The sequence below is a fragment of the Astatotilapia calliptera genome, unplaced genomic scaffold (genome assembly GCF_900246225.1).
Source record: "Astatotilapia calliptera unplaced genomic scaffold, fAstCal1.2 U_scaffold_9, whole genome shotgun sequence".
NCBI lineage: Eukaryota > Metazoa > Chordata > Actinopteri > Cichliformes > Cichlidae > Astatotilapia > Astatotilapia calliptera.
The window spans coordinates 643,005-665,341 of NW_020535833.1; the positions used below are offsets into that span (position 1 = coordinate 643,005).

General features: G+C 40.5%; 1 protein-coding gene across 1 annotated transcript; it reads right to left on the minus strand.

Annotated features, from left to right (window-relative positions):
• Nucleotides 1-725: 725 nt before the first annotated feature.
• Nucleotides 726-21,200, minus strand: LOC113018470 (NACHT, LRR and PYD domains-containing protein 4-like). The gene is made up of 8 exons (XM_026161535.1): nucleotides 21,049-21,200; nucleotides 14,158-14,223; nucleotides 12,326-12,554; nucleotides 10,341-12,147; nucleotides 9,793-9,966; nucleotides 7,918-8,091; nucleotides 1,626-1,675; nucleotides 726-1,450 (listed from the first exon to the last, which is right to left on the minus strand). The coding sequence occupies exons 1-8, from the start codon at nucleotides 21,154-21,156 to the stop codon at nucleotides 915-917; spliced, it is 3,144 nt and encodes a 1,047-aa protein (XP_026017320.1). The 5' UTR covers nucleotides 21,157-21,200; the 3' UTR covers nucleotides 726-914.
• Nucleotides 21,201-22,337: the final 1,137 nt, after the last annotated feature.

Below are 22,337 nucleotides of genomic sequence, written 5' to 3' on the forward strand. Positions count from 1 at the left end.
AAATGCACTCTTTGTCAAAATGCAAGCTATTAAATTCCAAGACTTGGTGAAGCTTAAAACAGCGCAAATAATGTATAAAGTAAGAAATAAACTGCTTCCAAAAGAAATCTGTAAATTGTTCATAGAAAGAGAAGGTGGGTATAACTTAAGAGGGAAATGGAATTTAAAAATACAAAGTGCTAGAACAACTTTAAGAACGATGTCTATCTCAATTGCAGGAGTTAAATTATGGTTATATTATATTATATTATTATATTATAGTCTAACAGAAGAAATAAAAGACAGTAAAAACATAAAACAGTTTAAAGTAAAATATAAAAACCTAATTTTAAATAAGTATAACAATGAAGAAAACGGGGTTAACCCAGGACGGTAATGTTGCTGGTAATGGTGTTGTGGTTCTTTTTTGGTTTTTTTTGTTTTGTTTTGTTTGTTTTTCCATAACTTGTGTATCTGCAAATATCTGCAAACCTTCTGTATTTTTCATGTGAAAGAAACTATACTGTGGTGGGGCTTGCTAATTTCTTGTTTTTGATTTATGTATGTTTTGTTTTGTTTTGCTTTACTTTTGTTTCATATGTTGTTTGTTTAATTTAAGACTAAAAAAAATAATTAAATGAATGAGAGGTAAAACTTGAGGGTGTAGGGACAAATAAGTAAATACTTCTGCCAACTCCTTTTCAAACAAATAATGGAATGATATTTTGTAATGATTGTGAAGGCACGTTTGAAATGTTTGAAATAAAAATGAACTGAACTGAAATAAGAGTGTTAGTGAAATGCAGGCATCTTAAAATGTTTAATAAAGGAACTTTTGTTGTGAGAAATGTAAAAGCTGTTTTAGCAGCTCTTCTCTCTTTGTTTGGCTGGAGTCAGAGTATTTCTTTAACAGGAGGACTTTCTTTACACTCAACTCAGCGCAGACACACCGAGGAACCAGGACGGATATAAAACCCAGGATAGAGAGTTTCAGTGAATGTGGTGTTGAAGGTGTGGAGGTGGATCAAAGTGTCAGAGGAGACTCTGTAAAAGGACAAAGTGCCAGCAGGAGAGTCCACATACACTGCTACTCTGTTAGAGACAGAGGAGGAGGAGGAGGAGATGGGGGTGGACGCGAATTCGGTATCGTGGCAGACACAAACAGGACCATCATTAGTGCAGTACAACCTCCAGGATTTATCATTTTGTCCAAACATACAGTCATTACTGCCTCCTTTCCTTTTGATGCTTCTATAACTCACTGATATATTAACGTCTCCTCTCCACTCGACCTCCCAATAACAGCGACCAGTCAGACCATTTTTACACAGCAGCTGTCTCCAGTGATCAAATCTGTCTGGATGATCAGGATAAGACTGAACCTCCTCCACATGTGTCACCTTCCTGTTGTTGTCAGACAGTTTGAGGTTTGTGTGTACTGTGTTTGTGTCGATTGTGAGTTGACAGGAATCTGATGGAGAGAACAAACACAATCCAGCTGCAGTTATTGATCCATCATCTGTTCATTGATTGACACTTTGATGATGACTCCTGACATCAGAGATGTAAATGAGCGATGTGACAGTTTGAAGATGGTTGAATGTGTGCTGCTTTGTTTTTATGAATCACATTAAAAACACACTTACACTTCCTCAGACCTCCACGTCTCAACCATCGGTCTCCAGCAGGCTCCACCCTGAAAGGAGGAGGAGGGTCAGACCAGCACAGTCTCTTTCAGCATGCACACATAGACATTACACAAACTCATACACAAACTATTAGACACTGATAAAGGAACAGTCCAAGATTTTCACAAATACACTTCAATCCATAAGTGGATCAAACTGCTGATGATTTAGACTAATCCTGGATCTGTCAGTACACACTGTATTGAATGAAATATGACTGATTCAAACTGTGACCTTCATTATTTTTATATTCCTGTTTATATTCTGTTTAGCTGGAAAGGACACCTCCCTGCCATTGCAAATATTTGTGAAAGTTGCTAAAATGCTAAAAAAAAATTGCAAAACTTAGCACTTTACGTTACACATAACATCGTTAAATGTCGCCCTTTCTATCTCTCTCGGGAATTCACTGCGGTCATTGCCTACACTGTTTATATTCCGACTTATTCTGACACACTGCCTTATGTGCCTTATGTGAGCTACATGGGGCTGCCTGCTTACAAACAAAGGCTAAAGCAGCAACCACCAATCAGGAGGGAGGTCGCTCGCTGGACGGACCAATCAGTGACCGCGCTGCAGGACGCACTGGATGACGCAGACTGGGGTCGTGTCCAAATTCATGGGCTGCATCCTCCTGAGGCCGCATTTGTAGACCGATTACGTCACAGCGACGCGCCGAAGGCTGTCCAAATTCGTAGACTCCTCCGAATGCAGCCGACAAATGCGTCCTCCTTTTCCCCGAATTTGAAGGATGGGTCGGGTGTGTCCTTCGTGGCCTACCATATCCCAGAATTCATAGTGCGGCCCAGCCAAACTCCAGTTTCCAACAATGGCGGCCGCTACTAAGTTTTAAAATTACTCATACTAATCTTTCTGAGTCACAAAATAAACTTTTAACATATTTTCAGGCGAGAAAGTAGCTGTGTAAACATCAAATATCTGCTCGGTTTATCAAGATATCGCATATTTGCAAAAGTGCTTCGACGTTTTCGGAGACGTCTGCTACCCACCAGCTCGATAGCTAGCCAGGAGCTCGAGGGTTACTGATGCGGCTGAGAACGGCACAACTCCCGGCACATCATTTTCAGATCACCGCGGACTTTCGCTGCTCGGGTTAAACGTAATATATAAGTCACTTAGACAACCTAAAAATGTTATTGTTGGGCTTTTTTCAGTGTTTTGTTTGTTCGTGAGTAAATCGGTTTGGCTGAGATTAAAGTTATTAGATTAGATTAGATAAAATAAAACTTTATTAATCCCCCGGGTGGGTTCCTTTTTGGTTTTTACACAGCTGACTAAACGTCAAACAGAAAACTGATTAAACAGAAGTATGAGACAGTTGAGAATTTACGCCAGTGTCCTGTTATATTTTAGATAGCAAGGAGCAGACGGCTGAGTTTATTAAACTCCACCGAGACAGCGGTGACGCTAATCAGAAGGCTAGACCGTCCAATTTCACGGCCGTTTACTTCCGGCCTACCCGACCTTCTGAGGACCCAGCCCACGTAGACCGCGAAGGCCGGGTCCTCAGGAGGATGCAGCCCATGAATTTGGACACGACCTGGGACATGTTTCGGCACAGCTCTAATGACATCAACATGTTTACGGAAGCGGTTGGGGGATTTATCGGGAAACTAGCGGACAACACAGGAGAAAGATCTATCATCCGAACGTTTCCCAACCAGAAGCCGTGGGTGGATAAAAACATCCGCAACGCTCTGAGATCACGCAGCGCTGCCTACAATGAAGGGCTCGTCTCCGGTAATATGGACCTATACAAGGCTGCAGTTTTATGCTCGCTTCGACGCCGCAGCAATTAAAACAACAAACGGCTGCGCGTCAATGCATTCATCATCACAGAGCATGCCGGGAGGAACACCTTCAGGAGGGTGAACACCAGGAAGGCAGCAGGACCAGATGCAATCCCTGGCCGGGTCCTTAGAGCCTGCGCTGACCAGCTAGCATGGAGATCTTCAACCTCTCCCTGGCCCAAGCTATGGTTCCCACGTGCTTCAAACAGTCCATCATTGTCCCTGTTCCAAAGAAACAACAGCCCGCTTGCCACAATGACTACCGTCCAGTAGTACTGACTTCAATTGTAATGAAGTGTTTTGAAAGACTGATGAGAGATCACATCACTTCTTCACTTCCTGCCACCATCGACTCACTTCAGTTTGCTTACCGGACTAATCGTTCCACAGACGATGCCATATCTCACCTGCTCCACACATCCCTGAGTCACCTGGACACTGGCAGAGGGAATTATGTCAGGATGCTGTTCGTGGACTACAGTTCAGGATTCAACACAATAATTCCCTCTAAGCTTTTCACCAAGTTGACGGATCTAGGACTCAGCTCATCACTGTGTCAGTGGATCCTCAACTTCCTCACAGACAGACCCCAATCGGTGAGGGTGGGAAAACAAGTCTCCCCCTCCATCTCACTCAGCACTGGAGTGCCTCAGGGCTGTGTTTTAAGCCCCCTGCTGTACTCACTGTACACTTATGACTGTGTAGCCACATCAGACACCACCTCCATTGTCAAGTTTGCTGACGACACTGTTGTTGTGGGCCTGATCTCCGACAACATTGAGACGGCCTACCTGGAGGAGATTAGGAACCTGGAGACCTGGTGCCAGGAGAATAACCTCCTCCTAAACGTCAGTAAGACTAAGGAGCTGATCGTGGACTTCACTACAAAGCAGGCGAGGAATTACAAACCCCTCATCATCAGTGGCACGCCAGTGGAGAGAGTAGACAGTTTCCGATACCTGGGTGTCCAGATCACTCAGAACCTGTCAAGGTCCTGTCACATCAACACCCTGGTTAAGAGAGCCCGTCAGCGTCTCTTCTTCCTCAGAAGACTTAGAGACTTCCATCTGCCACTGAGGGTGCTCAACTTTTACTCCTGAACCATCAATAGCGTCCTGATGGGAAACATCTGCACCTGGTTTGGGAACAGCACCAAGCAGGACAGACGAGATGTGCAAAGAGTGGTGTGCTCGGCCGAACACATCATTCAATCAGGGCTCCCTGAACTGCTGTCCATCTACACCAAGCGGTGCAAGACCAAAGCTAGGAAGATTATGATGGACCTCTCCCATCCCAACAATGGACTCTTCTCACTGTTGAGGTCTGGGAAGCGCTTCCGCTCCCTTAAGGCCAAAATAGAGAGAATGAGGAGGAGCTTCTTTCCCCAGGCTATTCGGGCCAGGTGTAGGACTGGACTCTCCCACACACATCACATCACCAAACTCACTCTGGTTTTTCTTCATGCACACTTCCTATAATTTATAATCTCTTACTGCAATTTGCACATTTTTACTGTAAATCTGTAAAAAGTTAAATCTGTAAATTTTTTAATAACCTGTAAATTGTAAATACTGTAAAACCACTGTCATTTAACCCTTTAAGACCTACCATAGAACCAAGTCCACCAGATCTTATATTATATTTTTACATGCTGTAGTGCCATTTTTGGGAGCATTTCAAGTTGCTATACATCAATACAACCATTATAACCCAAATTTTAATAATATGTGTGCATTAAGTGCATAGTAACTACTTAAATTGCAAAAAAGTGCAATAAACTACAAAAAAAAAATTTGAAAATCGTTTTTGTTTTTTTAACATATATTTCTAGTTAGAGAAATTTAAGAGGCTTATCCCTCAAAACTGTAAATACAAAAAAGTTGCACAAAGTAGTTTCCCACCACAAGAAATTTATTTTGAGTGTTTTCATAGTTTTATTTTTGAAATACACCAATTTTATATACTGCAAAAAAAATGAAAATAAATATTGTAATGCAAATTTGGAAAAAAACGGCATATGCATCAAAATAAACAATTTCCAGCAGTGCAATATGAGTCCTAAGCATCCCAGAAATGATACAGAAAGTCATAAAGTCACAGATAACTTTTAAAAACACGAGTATAGGCTTATGAGGCCCTGAAGTTAAAAAAAACCCTACATTTCCGTGAAAATGACCGTCACTTCCGGTTTCGGGCAGGTAATGGCGGACATGCTATAGTTTGCGCTGACGTCTATTCCAACGTAGGAAGTGTTACGAATCGGATCGGCAAAGCCTGTTTCTGGAATATTATGTTTTTGTTACTGCAAGCGCTTTTTATGCAGTTTTTGCAAAGCTATATGTGGAAGGAAATCGTGACCGAGGACAAGCTGATGGCATAAGATGTAAGTACAACTCCTCCGGTTTCATATGCAAAAAAGATTATTGCGCTAGCTCACGTGGTTGCAGTGCTACCAGGATTTAAAAATAGTTACGCAAAACGGAGCGTGCCCGCTCTGACCGGTTTTAAAGGGCTGGGGTCCAGGGTATAATTGGCTACTTTTGATTTCACCTCTATATTTCACCTTTAAAATGTTTTTCTTGCCTTGTTTGGTATCATTATTTTCAGCACAACCTCAAATACCTGAAATTCGAGTCATTTTTTAATTTTGGTATACTATATTAGCACAGTTGATCTAAATTCAGACAAAAAATTCAAAACCCGAGTAGAAAAAAGTTATATTTTTTACTGTAAAACCCATAAACATGTTTAATGAATCATTTTCATAACTTGAAGTAGAAATTGTACATTTCTAAAAATTATGCACAAGTTTTGCAAACAACAAAGTTATATGGTACTATTTACCTAAAAATGCAGCCAAGGCCACAGGCGTTTTTTTTATATAACCATTTAAATCTATTTACAGAACAATCAGGTGTGCTGCATCAAATAAGAAGGCACACAAATCATTTGTGCCAGTCCAAAAAATGTAGTTTGTGTTCAGTATAAGACAGAGGAGAACACCACAGGCCTAAACCCTGGAGGTCTGACAGCAGGAGGTGCATCAGTCCAGTTTTCAATGCGGGAACAGTGTTTACACTGGAATCTGCCTTTGACAGCTTTATTTGGAGAAAATGTGAAATTCAGCAGTCTAACTGACACACAATACAAAACAATAACTACACAACACACTAACTACAGCCTCCAAACACGCTAAACGTCACTAATGTCTCACGTATGAAAACTCGCTCTCTCTCTGTCTTTCGCTCGCCCGCTTTCTGTCGCGGGTGTCACTCCTAAAAACTTCCCCTTCTCCCTAAACAACCAAATGTCACATGTTGCCATATCATTTTTTTTGATTGGCTGACATGGTAAACTCTAACACCAATAGGGTAGGGGTGTTAAGTGGAGTGTTTGCTAGCACTGTCTGTAGAAAACGCTGTTTTTACCATTCTTCCCGCTGTAAACACCACTGTTTTGTTCAGAAAAAAACATCGCGTGTATTTTTTATCATAACTCTGGTTTTACGTGGCCGATCGACACAATTCAAAAACTGGTATATAGTTTAAAGTCTGCACTTTCGACCCAAGTTGAAATGGAGACTGACTTACTGTAGCTGTGTCATCTTAAATTGGTCATGTGATTTTGACACGCCGGCGCATCCGGCGACACCAGAGGGTTAAAATGCACAGTAGAAAAGCACTGAGCAGCACATTTTCACCACACATGAGTGGAAAGAGAGAGGCATGGGGGTCTCCACACCCCTGTTCTCTTTTCGCCATTGGGGCCGGGGCACCGGTAGGAGGTTGGGCCATCTAGTTGGGGTCTGGGATGCTGGGCCTCCCTGCTGCTGCAGGACGGGGGATGGTCTGATTGTCCCCACCCCAGGGTAAAGGGTAATATCTCCTGGGTCTTGGGGCAGATTGCCCCTCTGGGGGTGATGGTACCTGGAGCTGGGGTATAGCTGACTGGGGTCAGCTGGTGGGTAACAGGCATCTCCGAAAATGTTAGAGTACTTTTGCATATATGTGATGTGTTGATAAATCGAGCAGATATTTGAAGTTTAAACAGCAACATTCTCGCCTGAAAATATCTTAAAAGTTTAGGTCTGCAGATGTCTGTGAGCACACAAAGCAGAGATCTGAGCAAGAGCAAATGCCAACAACTCAGCAAGGGGGTCTGTTATTGTGTGTGTATATGGATAATCGCAAACACTGAAATACATTTCTTGCACGCAGAAATGAATTTTGTCCGCTCAATTCAATTCAGTTCAATTCAATTCAATTTTATTTATTTTATTTTATTTTATTTATTTATTTATTTATTTTTATTTAGGCCAAATCACAACAACAGTCGCCTCAAGGCCAATTAAACTTTTGTTCACTCAAAATAATTTTCTCCTCAACATAGAAAGGAAATATTTCCAGCTCTTCCTCCTCTATCAGACATTCTCTCCATACCTGAGAGAAGCCAGTCTCCAGCGTGGATCCTTCTGTCCAGCCAACAGCAACCTCTTTCCTGAGTTTCCTGGATGATTGTAGCTCAGGTCCAGCTCTCTCAGATGGGAGGGGTTGGAGCTCAGAGCTGAGGCCATATAAGTACAGCCTTCCTCTGTGATCAGACAGCCTGACAGACTGCAGGCACAAAAAAAGAAAATAAAGCAGGCACATGGGGGGGAGGGGGAGGGGGCTAGTACATACTGCTAGTGACATATTAAAAATTAAATTTGCAGGTAATTAAAGAGAAAAGCACATGTAGATTAATTTAATGTAATAAATTTTTAATTTGCAACTAGAAAAGTTACATTTCCTGCAAAAATGCAGTGTGAATGCTGTGTAGTGGAAATCGTCTTCCAAAAACAGATGAAGAAGTATCTGCTGAAAGGAGGTATAGAAGCTAAACTGAGAGCGAGAAAGTTTGCAGTTCACACAATTGGCATTTTACATAGATGCTCCGTATCTCATTGTACAACTGTATAGTGACAGTAAACCCATTCTATTCCATTCTATTTATTAATTTATTTTGTTTGTTTAGTTTTCCAAAGTTATTTTTGTATTATTTATTTATTTGTTTATTTATTTATTTTAATTTAAGAAAGTCAAAAAGGATGGATGCGGAAATGTTTAAAATTCTCATCATGTATTCTGCCTAAAACAAACAATTTCATCAGGGAGTAAGGGTTAACATGAATAAATCAAACTCCAATATATATACATATTCTGTAAATAGCTACAGAATACAGAAAAGGAATCATACTGGAAAGTTTTGTTGATGGAAGTAAATAGTTTTGACTTATTGGACAAGATAAAAGTATAATTTGGAGAAACCATGCTATGTACTTCCTTTTAGCCTTTGCTGTTATCTCACAGTGTACCTTCCTTTCATTTTTCTAGGTTTATTGCATAACTTTTGAGTCACTGGTGATGTCCCATGTTTAACTTTTAGACTTGGACTTCCCGTTAAATAAAAGGTCCATTTGCTTCCGCTTATCCTTTTCAGGGTCACTGCCATAGGGCAGGGTACACCCTTGACAGGTCTATCTCAGGGCTTACACATAGAGACAAACAACCATTTGCACTCAAAATTCACACCTGTGGCCCATTTAGAATGACCAATTAACCCCATTAACTGCATGTCTTTGGACTGTGGGATGAAGCCCGTAGTACCCGGAAAGAATAATGGAAGCAGGCAGAACATTCAAACTCCACACAGAAAGGACCCGGTGAGGTGATGGAATTGATCTCAGGACCCGCTAACCACTGTGCCCATGCTGCTGTAAATAAAAGGTTTTAAGTACATTCACTGTAATTCTGTATGAAACACTTTTTACCAATGAAAAGAAACTATGTTATGAATCCAAAATACCTGAAATGTCTCAACAGACCATTGCTTAAAAAGCATGTTATACACACAGGTTAATGCTCAATTATTATTTTAACAATGATATGAAAATGAACAAATACAAAAAATAATTCAGAGACTAATACACCTGAATATGAATAAAATGTCAATCTAGAATTAAACAATATTTTCTTTCAGCAACAGTATAATCCAGATTATGAATATTTTATTACCAACCCCCTTATAGTCCCACGTATTAGATATTTTGTCCTCTGCATTTAACCCATTCACTCATTGATGCAATGGGCAGCTACTAATCCAGCACCTGGGGAGCAGTGTGTAGACACGGTACCTTGCTCGAGGGTACCTCAAGGTAGCTGTTTGGTGGATTTGAACCCCCGACCTTCTAATCATGGGGCGGCCACTCAAACTACTAAGTTATACGTGTCATAGATAATACATTCATAAATGAATAACAAAAAAATAAACCTCACCTGATAGTTTCCAGGGTACAGTTTGGACTCTTCAATCCATCAGACAACAGCTTTATTCCCGAGTCTTTCAGGTCATTGTTACTCAGGTCCAGTTCTCCGAGACTCGAAGACTGGCAGCTGAGAACTGAGCACAGAGCTTCACAGCTTCTCTCTGAGAGGTTACAGCCAGACAGTCTGAAAATCAATTATATTTGTGATCAAATTAAATGTCTTATTTTCAATTTACCACAAACAAAAAACAAACAATTCCATGTCTACTTCATAAATAAGCATACAACTTGTAATTCATTATCACCATTAATTATCACATACTGTACCCTGATGCATTCATCCTTTGTTGGAAACAAACTGCTTTAGCTTCTTCCAAGAATTTTTATTATTGTCTTTATATATATATTAGTTTTTGGAGAGTAAAAGAAAAGCTCTGTGTTGACTTTGATAATGGTTACATCCACAAACTTTTTAGATATGCTAAGACTTCCTGCTGCTATAAACTGTATATTGCAGAAATATTTCAACAACAAAAATGTGCATAGATGTTTACTTACAGAGCTTTGTTGGAGGCTTTGACCACTGGCAGCAGACTCAGAAGAGCCTCCTCTGAAGCAGAGTATTTCTTCAGGTCAAACACATCCAGATCTTTTTGTGATGACAGTAAGATGAAGACCAGAGCTGACCACTGAGCAGGAGACAGTTCATCTGTGGAGAGACTTCCTGATCTCAGAGACTGTTGGATCTCCTCCACTAGAGAATGATCATTCAGTTCATTCAGACAGTGGAACAGATTAATGCTTTTCTCTGCAGACAGATTCTCACTGAGCTTCTCCTTGATGTACTGGACTGTTTCCTGATTGGCCTGGGAGCTACTTCCTGTCTGTGTCAGCAGGCCTTGTAGGAGAATTTGATTGGTCTGCAGTGAAAGACCCAGGAGGAAGCGGAGGAACAAGTCCAGGTGTCCATTTGGACTCTGTAAAGCCTTGTTCAGAGCACTCTGGTACAAGTATTTCTCTGCCAATTCTTTTCTTTCAGACTTCTGGGAGGTTGTTTGTTGTTCTTCCAGCAGATTGAGTCCAGACTTGATGAAGGTCAGATGGACATGAAGAGCAGCCAGAAACTCCTGAACACTCAGATGGATGAAGCAGTACACCTTGTCTTGGTACAGTCCTCCCTCCTCTTTAAAGATCTGTGTGAACACTCCTGAGTACACCGAGGCTGCTTTGATATCGATGCCACACTCTGTCAGGTCTGATTCATAGAAGATCAGGTTTCCTTTCTGCAGATGATCAAAAGCCAGCTTTCCCAGGGACTCAATCATCTTCCTGCTCTCTGGACTCCAATGTGGATCTGTCTCAGCTCCTCCATCATACTTGACCTTCTTCACTTTGGCCTGAACCACCAAGAAGTGGATGTACATTTCAGTCAGGGTCTTGGGCAGCTGTCCTTCCTTTCTGGTTTTCAGCACATCCTCCAGAACTGTAGCAGTGATCCAGCAGAAGACTGGGATGTGACACATGATGTGGAGGCTTCGTGATGTCTTGATGTGGCAGATGATGGTGCTGATCTGCTTCTTCTCTGCAAATCTCTTCCTGAAGTACTCCTCCTTCTGTGGGCCAGTGAACCCTCTGACTTCTGTCACCATGCTGACACAGTCAATAGGAATCTGATTGGCTGCTGCAGGTCGTGTGGTTATCCAAAGACGAGCAGAAGGAAGCAGGTTCCCCCTGATGAGGTTTATCAGCAGCACATCCACTGAGCTGGACTTTCTAGGGTCAGTTAGGATTGTAGTTTTGTGGAAGTCCAGAGGAAGTCGGCACTCATCCAGACCATCAAAGATGAACAGAATCTGGAAGTCTTCAAAGCTGTAGATTCCTGCTTCTTTGGTTTCAGTAAAGAAATAATGAACAAGTTCCACCAAGGTGAACCTTTCCTCTTTCAGCACATTCAGCTCTCTGAAAGTGAATGGAAATATGAATTGGATGTCCTGGTTGGCTTTGTCTTCAGCCCAATCGAGGGTGTATTTCTGTGTTAAGACTGTTTTCCCAATGCCAGCCACTCCCTTTGTCAGCACTGTTCTGATTGGTTCATCTCTTCCAGGTGAAGCTTTAAAGATGTCTTCTTGTGTGATTATTGCTTCTAGACTGTCTGTTTTAATGGATGCTGTTTCAATCTGTCTGACCTCATGTTCATCATTGACCTTTGCTGTTCCTCCCTCTGTGATGTAGAGCTCTGTGTAGATCTGATTCAGAAAGGTTGGGTTTCCTGCTTTAGCGATCCCCTCAAACACACACTGGAACTTCTTCTTCAGTGCAGATTTAAATTCATGCTGTTGCCACCGTAAGTTCCTAGTGAAGGTTCCTGAGTGACCCAGTACACACACACACACACACACACACACACACACACACACACACACACACACACACACACAAAAGAAGGAGTTATGAAGTGCGCATATTTCAAATCTATTTTTGTCTTTTTCTTCAGACATTGTTGAACTTTTTAGCAGCATAAATATTTAGAGAGTAATTCTCACTTCTCAGCAAAAGTTCAGCGAACTTATTCTCCTTCATTCTCTTCAGGAAGTCCACTGTAATAGTCACAAATGCGTCTCTGCTGCTCTTACTCTGTTCTTCATCCACCCTCTGTAATATATCCTCATCCTCACATTGACTCTTAAAACACTGTAGATCATCTGGATTTAGATCTGTCTGGATCTTCTTAAACTCGTTCTTCACAAAAGTGATGATTTTGTCCTCCAGTATCTGGAACACAATATTTTATGAATGACACAAACACAAAAATATTATTTATCATTCCCCGCAGTCGACAATACTACTGTTCTTGTACTAGCTCTGGTTGTATTCCCAATGGATTATTATAGTTTATCCTTTCTAGATTATAGAGACATTTGTTTGATAGACTTCAGCTGGTGCAAAATACAGCTGCTTCTGTCATTAATAGAACCCATTAGTGCTGTCCTTCAACCACTTCACTGGCTTCCTGTGAAAAATCACACTGATTTTAGATTCAGCTTCTTACTTCAAAGTCTCTCCATAAAGTCACACCATCAGGATTTTCTATACAGGCGCTGTGGAGAGCATCCTCACACAGAACATGACATCGTGGTTTGGGAACAGCTGTGTGAAGGACCAAAAAGCTCTCCAGAGAGTGATCCGTACAGCAGAACGCTGCTGCAGGATTGCTCTCCCCCCGCTTCAGGACACCTACACCAGGAGATGCCGGACTAGAGCAGCGCAGATACTGAAGGACCCGTCCCATCCTGGCAACAAACTGTTCCAACTTCTGCAATCAGGTAGAAGGTTCCGCATCTTCCGGGCAAGGACAGAGAGACTCAAGAGGAGCTTCTATCCCCAAGCCATCCGTGCCCTAAACACACACACCCGCCCTCTCACATCATCTATAATTGACTGAGACAGGACTCTCTTCCAGACACTAAACCAAGGCACAATGTACATTCCAAATTCCTTTAATTTTAAATATGTTTATATTGTCTATCCTGTAAAATAGTCAGATGTCTATTCATATTAATGTACAGAATTCACCTGCTTGCTGCTACTACTGCACATTCACCCAGTGTATATACTATATATATATATATTTATAATGTTCTTCCTCTACACCCCCCCCCAAATTTTTGCACATGTCGAGGAGCGTGTCAGGCCACATTTCACTGTGTGTTATACTTGTATAACTATGCATGTGACAAATAAAGAACCTTGAACCTTGAACCTTGAACCTCCATATCTGATCTTCCTCATATCACCACTCCTTCCCGTTCTCAAAGATCATCCTCTTTGGTTACTTTTATTTTTTCCATCTGCTCATATTACCCTTAAGTGCTTTCGGCTGAGTGTCCACTGGAACTTACTCCCACACCACATTCACAACATTAGTTTTTGCACTGAAGTTGCCTTAAAACACGTCTTTTTAAACTTGCCTTTTCTGATTCATTTTATGTTGTATTCACTGCAATACAATCTAATACTATTTAATGTTTTGTAGTATGTTCTCTTTCAAGTGTTATTAGCGATACTGTGATTGGTTTATTTAATTGCTTGTAAGGCTTACTCGATTGATTGAAAGGCGCTTTTAAATAAAATGTTATTTTATTGCATTCATTATTTTTGGCCTGCTGAGCTCCAAAAGTGTAGGCTTTGTTTTTTTTTTCTAAAATACTGAGACATACTTGATATTTGCTGATGTATTTGCAGTTTAGTGGAGGCAGAAATCTGACCACAACATTCTCTTCAAAGGAAAGCTCGCTCTACCTTCTGAGCCAGAACCCAGCATGGAGATGACTGTGAACAGAATAGATGTAAAAATAGTTGTTGTACATGTACATACCATAAATATAGAGTCCAGGTCTGGGTAGACTGACCACTGGGAACCTTTGAGCTCTGCTGGTCCACTCTGTGGAGATATCATAAAGAGTCAGAATAATAACATAACATTATAAATTAAAATGCAACCTGCTGGTCCTGTGAACTAAAAACATAAAATACATTAAAAAAAAACATAAAGAAAAAACATTCCAATTAGGGCTGGGCCAAATCATACCGTTCACGGTAATACCAGTATAATGTTGGGCAATGATAAGAAAATGAAATATCGCGATAGAATATGGGTAAAACGTGCATGCGCAGTGCCTTTTTTTTCATAAGCACATGGCGGAAAAAGCATGGTGGCAACAGAGAATGAGAAGGGTGAAAGTGGATCGTTGAATGAAACGGATGAATCAGAATTGGTGTCTAAAAATGCTGCAACTTCAGTGGTGTGGAACTGGTTTAGCGTTCGTCCGTCAGATACACAACAAAGCACTATTTTTGGTAGAGCATGCTAGCGGGCCGTTGTTATTACCGTTTTTTTCTGAAAATACGGTACATTTAAAATCAATCCTTTGATTTTTTCTGAAAATCGACAGAGCCCCTTATAATCCCATGTGCCTTATGTATGAATTCTGGTTGTGTTTACTGACCTCGAAACGATTTTATGTCATACGAAAATCGAAAATCTGTCAAATGTTTTAGTACGACTTTGCTAAGCTACAAACCCACACCGCTTGATGGATTGTGGAAGCATTACGGCTATCGTAGGCAGGAGCCTCGCGGAGTGATACGTACTGTGCTTCAACATAATATTACCGTATTGTGTGTGTATAACCTCTTTTTAAGTTTTGTGGATATTATACATGGTTATGCTGAGGATATGTCGGCCAGTTTCCACTGGAAATGCCTTTTGGTTAAACTGTCAGCAAGGAATTTGCATTTGCACTGTTAATTTTTATATAACTTTAATGCACATAAAAAACAGCTGCTCGTTTAAGTGAAAATAAATTGGCTTTTTTTGCACTAATAAAGTTGTGAAGTTGTAAAGTATTTTGTCTTGTGTCAATTATATCGTCAGTTATATCGGTATCGCAAATTTTCAAATGTATATCATGATAAATATTTTTGGTCATATCGCCCTGCTCTAATTCCAATTTGGTAATGCCTGGCACTCTGATGATATCATATCTGACAGAAAGCCATCATGTCAGTTCTCTTATCTTTTTTTTTTTTTTTTATATTCTTTATTTCTACAATATTACTTCACAAAGGTGATTACAGGCATTAATTAACACAGTTTACAAGAGAAAAACAAAACAAAACGAGAAGGAAGAAAGAAAGACAGGAAAAAAATAAAAATAAAAAAAAATTTAAAAAAAAAGGGGGAAAAATTATATATATATAAAATAAAAGGAGAAAACTCAGTCAGGAGTGAGCAATTAACTAGATTGGTGGTTTCAAGCTTTAAAAAGAAAATTCGGTTTATGGGTATTGACGTATTGGACCCACTTATCCCAACACCAGTTCTGCGGTATACAGCCAAAAAAAAAAATTGTCTTCATATCCTGAGGGAATGTACAGTTAAAAATGCCTTGTAATATACCATGAATGTCTTTCCAGTAAGTCCGTAGCCCAGGACAGTCCCACATAATATGGGTGTGATGTGCTCGTTGGTGTCCACAGTTTCTCCAGCACACGGGAGGATTCCCATCATAGTGAGCCTTTTTACACGGAGTGATAAAGAACCTTATCAGAGTTTTCCATCCGAACTCCCTCCAGCTTTTGGAGGAAGTACTCCTCCATTGCCATTCCCACATCTGAGTCCATTCATCCCTAGAAATACACATCCCTCCCTCCTTTTCCCATAACATCTTCACATAATCAGTTGAGTGTGGAAGCTTATTTATAAGAAAATTATACCAAAAAGAAATGAGTCTTGTATCAACATCCCCACTGTACGCCTGTCTAAATAAAGTTGCCAGTTCCACATTAGTGTTTGACATCAGACCGATTGTTGTCTTTATATAGTGTCTTATTTGCAAGTATCGATAAAAATCCTGTTTTTCTAGATTGTGTCTCTGTTTCAGCGTGTCAAAACTAATAAGATTCCCATCCTTTATCAAACTATCAAATGTAGATAACCCTTTAGCAGGCCAACTTTTGAAACGTGAGTCCAATTTATTCGGGGCAAAGTCAGAATCATATCCATACCATTTGAATAAAGCCAAATCCTGTTCAAGTTTGAATTCTTTCACGACTTTTCTCCATATATTAAGTGTGCACGACACCCAGGGGTTATGAATCTTGTCAATATATTTTCGAATATTCGAGTCCATCAGGACAGCTTGTATTGGGGAGGAAAACATATTCTCCTCTATAGTCTTCCAGTGTGCTTGGTAGCTTGTATCACACCAATTAACCACCGTCTTCAACTGAGCAGCCCGATAATAATTTTTTAGTGACGGCAACCCCCATCCTCCCACCTTCTTATATAATTGTAAAGTTTTAAAACAAACCCTCGGCCGCTTCCCCCCCCCCCCCATATAAACCGCGATATTATTTTATCCCATTCATTGAAACGACTTGGATCAATGGATATTGGTAGTGTTTGGAATAAATATAATATTCTTGGCAAAATGTTCATTTTAATAGATTCAACTCGTGAGTGTAAAGAAAGAAAGGGGATCATGTTCCATCGCCCAATATCGCCCACTATTCTCCTTTGTAGAGAACCAAAATTCTCCTCAGATAGTTTAGTTAAATCCTTGGGAATAACAACTCCTAGATTTTTCAATGATTGTGCTTGCCAATTCATTGGATATTGAACAACCAAGTGAGCTGGGGGGTTGTAGTTATAGCTGAGAATTTGAGTTTTAGACATATTAATTTTATATCCAGAGAGTTTCCCAAATTTTTGACACAGATTCATCAGCAAAGGCAAGGAGTTAGTGGGCTGATCTAAGTAGATCAATATGTCGTCCGCATAACAAGCGAGCTTGTGTTCCTGTCCTGCAATAGTGATTCCCTTAATGTCTTTATTTTGTCTAATTGATTGTGCCAAGGGTTCTAAGTACAATGCAAACAGGAGCGGGGACCAAGCACAGCCTTGTTTATTTCCTCTCTGCAGAACAGCTATTTGAGAGAGAACCATTAACTTTAATTCTTGCGGTGGGGTTAGTGTATAATGCCCTCACCATATCAACAATTCCCTTATGTAAGCTGAATTTATCCAAGACTTTATATAGAAAGTCCCAATTTACGGAATCAAAGGCTTTTTCTGCATCAATACTCATAAGCATGGCTGTACTCTTAGATGTCTGTATCTGATGTATTACATGAAGAGTTCTACGTATATTATCCTGGGTCTGTCGTCGTCTTATAAACCCTGTTTGATCATTGCTAATCAAGTCAGGTAAAAATTCTTCCATTCTCCTGGCCATTATCGAGGTAAACAATCTATAATCTATGTTAAGGACAGAAATAGGTCTATATGAGCCACACTCCATTTTGTCTTTCCCTTCTTTCGGAATAGCCGAAATAATTGCCTCCTTCCAACTTGGTGGAATTTGCGCTGTTTTTAACACCCAGTTAAAAGTAGTAAGTAGTGTAGGGATCAAGTCCTGTTTGAATTCCCGATACCACTCCGCGGTGTAACCATCGGAGCCTGGTGACTTATTTGATTTCAGCCTATTGATGGCATTCATAAGTTCAGCTTCCGTCACCTCCGCTATCATCATTTTATTTTGTTCCTCGTTAAAGCTTGGTAGGCATAAAGGGTTCAGGAAGTTGTCCATTTCGTGTTCAGCCCCCCCTGGGACTCTCGCATATGTTTTATAGAATGATACAAAAGCGTTCTGTATCTTGCAAGGATGAGTCATTATATTCCCCTTCTCTGGGTGTTTGATTTTAGTTACAGTATTCTCCGCTATCTTCTTCTTAAGCTTCCATGCTAAAATTTTCATTGATTGCGATCCTCCATCATAATGTTTCTGTTTCAAGTATAACAATTTTCTCTTTATCGTTTGTATACTCTGCATATTTATTTTATTTCGAATCATTGTTAATTTCTGCAAGGTGCCCGCTGAAGGCTTATGTTTGTGCTCACTTTCTAATTGTTTTTGAATCGCTTGTAATTCTTCCATTTTTTTCTCTCTTGCTTTTTTTTGGAAGGAGGCAAAGGCTATAATCTTCCCCCTCATAACAGCTTTTAATGCATCCCATAGTATCGGGGGTAACACCTCCCCATTATCATTAATTTCAAGGTAGTCTTTGAGCTCTGCCTTTATTACTTTCCTAAATTCCACATCTTTAAGCAGGGATGAATTCAATCTCCAAATTGAAATTTTGGGGTGTACGTTCATATCAATCGTTAGGTACAGCGGTGCGTGATCACTTATATCAATCAAGCCCATCTTGCATGTTAAGATTTTATCCCTATCTCTTCCAAACATTAAAAAATAATCTATCCTCGTGTAGAGTGAGTGTGGTGAGTGTGTTCTCTTATCTTAACATTCTCTTGTTATTATAATATTCTCTTGATATCTGACAATGGGTTAACACCCTAACAACATGCAACTCCAGTCACTGTATGAATCCAAACTCGGATAATAAAAGCTGAACAGTGATTTTCTGTTTTATAAAAATACTGTTAACAAAAAAAATGGCTATTAAAAAATATGAAAAGCATTCAGTATTTTCAAAGAATTTGCCATAAAACTATGAAATCTCAGACCGTTCTCACTCCCGAATTATAACATACCGACGATTTGTCACATGCCGAGGCGTCCCATGGCAACGCGAAAGGTAACCTTCTGCATTCCTATGATAGGCGCTGGGTTGTGGATGGAATCCAATAGAATGACACTCCTGGTAGTAACACACATCAGCCGTGTATTCTGGCCCTAACCCTAACCGAACAATAACCTTATCTCTAACCTTAACCATAACCTTAATCATGTTAGACAGTGTTTTCCAAAGTGATTCATGATGAGAAAGTAAAATAAATGTGCATGTGCAGATTCAGTCCAAATAGTTCTCATGTTTCCTCATTTTTCCGAACACGTAACATAGAAACATGTTGGGTGGCCAAAAGCATAACATACCGACGATTTGTCAAATAGCGTGTTATGTTATGTGTTGGGAGTGAGAATGTGTTGGAGAACTTGTCAAAGACAGCAAGAGCAGCACCACTGATTTCAGTGTTTTTTTTTTGTATGTCTGGAATGTCACGGCAAACCACTTCTTAAACAGAACTGGCTGCTTTTATATTATTTTTTTGCATTTCTGCACACAGACATCAGCAGGGTACCTGATCACAAGCAGGACGTAGGTGTTTATAATCCGTATCTTGTTCATATCACTCAGTTGACTCCTCAGGACTTGCCTGACCCTTTGCAGGTACTTGGTGGTTGCAACTGTCCTGGTGGCCTCTTCATGGTTCCCATTTGTCTGGGGGATCCCCAGGTACTTGTAGCTGTCTTCAATCTCTACAATGTTACCCTCCAGTAGTTCGATTTCTTCAATTCTGACTACCTTCCCTCACTTTGTTGTCATCCAACTATACTTCTTCAGTCCCAACAACTGTCAGTGTTGGGAAGGTTACTTTTAAAATGTATTCCATTATCCAGAATACAGAATACATGCCCCAAAATGTATTCTGTAACGTATTCCGTTACGTTACTCAATGACAGTAACGTATTCTGAATACTTTGGATTACTTAATATATTATCATGCTTTTTACAACAACGTGAATGTACTATTGCTGTGTGATTTATTACTATTACTGAAGGTCCGCGACTCCGAACTGTAGTAAAGGGACCTCTGACTAATACGGCGGGGTCCCTGTCGGCTCGTAGCCGACAACTAGCTTTACTTTGTTGTGTGGGTCAACTTTTCTTGCGAGAGACAGAGAGAGGCGTTGAAAGGCTGCTCCAACGGAACTTATTGTTTTCGGAGGAAAACACGAACACGGTGTACAGTCGAGTCTTAATAGCTTACTTACAACTGGGCTCATCAGGCTCTCTTCTTGGCTGAAGTGGTTATTATTATATTTACATGCTTCCAGCTCCCGTTTTTCCTCGATGACAACTCGTACCTTTCCACTTCCCTTTTTCTCCCTCCTCGTGCTCACAGACCCATAACGTGTATGGCAGTCCATTCTCCCTGCAACACGGACTACACTGCCCATGATGCTACATTCTTTAGAGCTATGCTTGTAGCATTCTGCCTGTTAGCTTAGCACAACAACAACAACAACGAAAAGGCGCTCTCTCACCCAGGAAACACACAGTCGCAGAGAGAGAGAGAGCGTCACCCTGTAACCATGGCAACCGTAACGCTGCCGCCTGGAACAAAAGAACGTAGCTGTCAAACAAAACCCAAACAGTCCTGACCCGCGACAATATGAAACAGGAAAGTACCGCAGTGTAATCCATTTATTTCAACAAAGTAACTGTATTCTGAATACCACCTGTTTAAACGGTAACTGTAACGGAATACAGTTACTCATATTTTGTATTTTAAATACGTAACGGCGGTACATGTATTCCGTTACTCCCCAACACTGACAACTGTAAATGTATATCAGGTAGCTTGAAATCCACTGAGGGGTTACACAGACAGGCTGGAACTGAGAGGTTACAGTCTACAGGTCTACAGCAGTGTGGAAAGTTCCTCCCTACACCTTTTGAAGCAAAGCACAAAGGAGACACCTGCTGGAGCAGCTGGAGTCCTACAGACACTCAGCTACTTCACAACAGAAACACCTCCTACAACATCCATTCTTTACACTCTGACTGCTGTGTTTGTGGAAACAGTCCAACACACACAAAAAGAGCTGAGCTGACATTAAACATGATGGAGGATTTGTTCACAAACACTGAGTCAAAACAACATTTAGACACAAATTACCTCTGGGGGAGGACACACTGATTTGAAGTCAATATGATCATGCTTTGACTGGTCACTGTGTAAGGACACACAGCTGGTTGGAGGTCCAGGTTGGTTCCTGTGAATCATGATGAAGCAGTGATGTGAGTGCTGCGCTGTGACATGGAGAAGAGTCATGGACAGTTAGAGATGGTCATCTTACCTCTGAGCTTTGGTTTGACTCTGATGTTCCCCACACAGAGTAGTTTTAGAGGGAGGGACTCCCTCCTCTCTGTCCTCACATTGATTCATGCTGCTGAATTCACATCCACATCAGCTCACACACACTTTCTACTTTCACCTGCAGAGGAAATACAAATCATTCATGTGCACATCAACTGAAATCCTCCTTTCCATTATTTGTGGTGTCCAAATATCAGCTGCTTCTTTTCTGCTTCATCTCACTGTCAGCTGGATGCAGTCAGACAGCAGTGTGAGGCAGAGGAAGCTGCCATCAGCTGCTCTACTTCTACTATCAGTCCACTAAATGGAGCCATGAAGCACACACGACACATTCACTGATAATAAGAAAAATAAGAAGTGACAGTTTAATTCTGTAATTTCAGGACAATTGGGGACAGCAAAGCAAAGGAAGGAGGGGGAGGCAGGTTTTAACAATAACAGCAGTTTGTTTTCATTTTCCGTTGACTGTGTAGCTTTTATTTAAAGATGAGGTTAAGTTTAGGGGTTACAGGTCTTTCTCCAGTACTGCCTCCCTTCTCCACAGAAGCTGGAGGTGGCAGAGTTAAAGACTAAGATTTTCATTGGGAGTGACTGACAGAATTAAAAATGGGTATATCAGACAAAAACAGCTGAGGTCAAACACTTAGGACAGACAGTGAGACTGTTGTCTGGGCTTTGGTTCAAATCATGTCTGTGTAAACAGAAATCAATAACTCTTATTTGGTATTATCACATAAAATAAGATTCTAATTTTTAATATTAAACCTTACTAAAACATATTTAAAAATACTACATCCATGTTATTTATTTCAAACATGTTTTCAGTAATTTAATATACACTCAACAAAAATATAAACGCAACACCTTTGTTACTGCTCCCATTCCCCATGGGATGGACGTAGAGACCTAAAATTCATTCCAGATACACAATATAACCATCCCTCCCAAACAGTGGTCACAAATCAGTCCAAATGTGTGGTAGTGGGCACATCTGCCATATTGAGATAATCCATCCCACCTCACAGGTGTGCCACATCAGGATGCTGATCTGACATCATGAGTAGTGCACAGGTGTACCTCAGACTGCC

Bases quoted from the DNA above. Each gene is read 5' to 3' on its own strand.
- LOC113018470 (XM_026161535.1), bottom strand. From the start codon at position 21,156: ATGATTCACAGGAACCAACCTGGACCTCCAACCAGCTGTGTGTCCTTA. The intron at 14,224-21,048 runs GTAATTTGTGTC...ATATCTCCACAG, and splicing joins CAGTGTGTCCTCCCCCAGAG to AGTGGACCAGCAGAGCTCAA. The intron at 1,676-7,917 runs GTATGGAGAGAA...TCCTCCTTTCAG, and splicing joins TGGAGACTGGCTTCTCTCAG to GGTGGAGCCTGCTGGAGACC.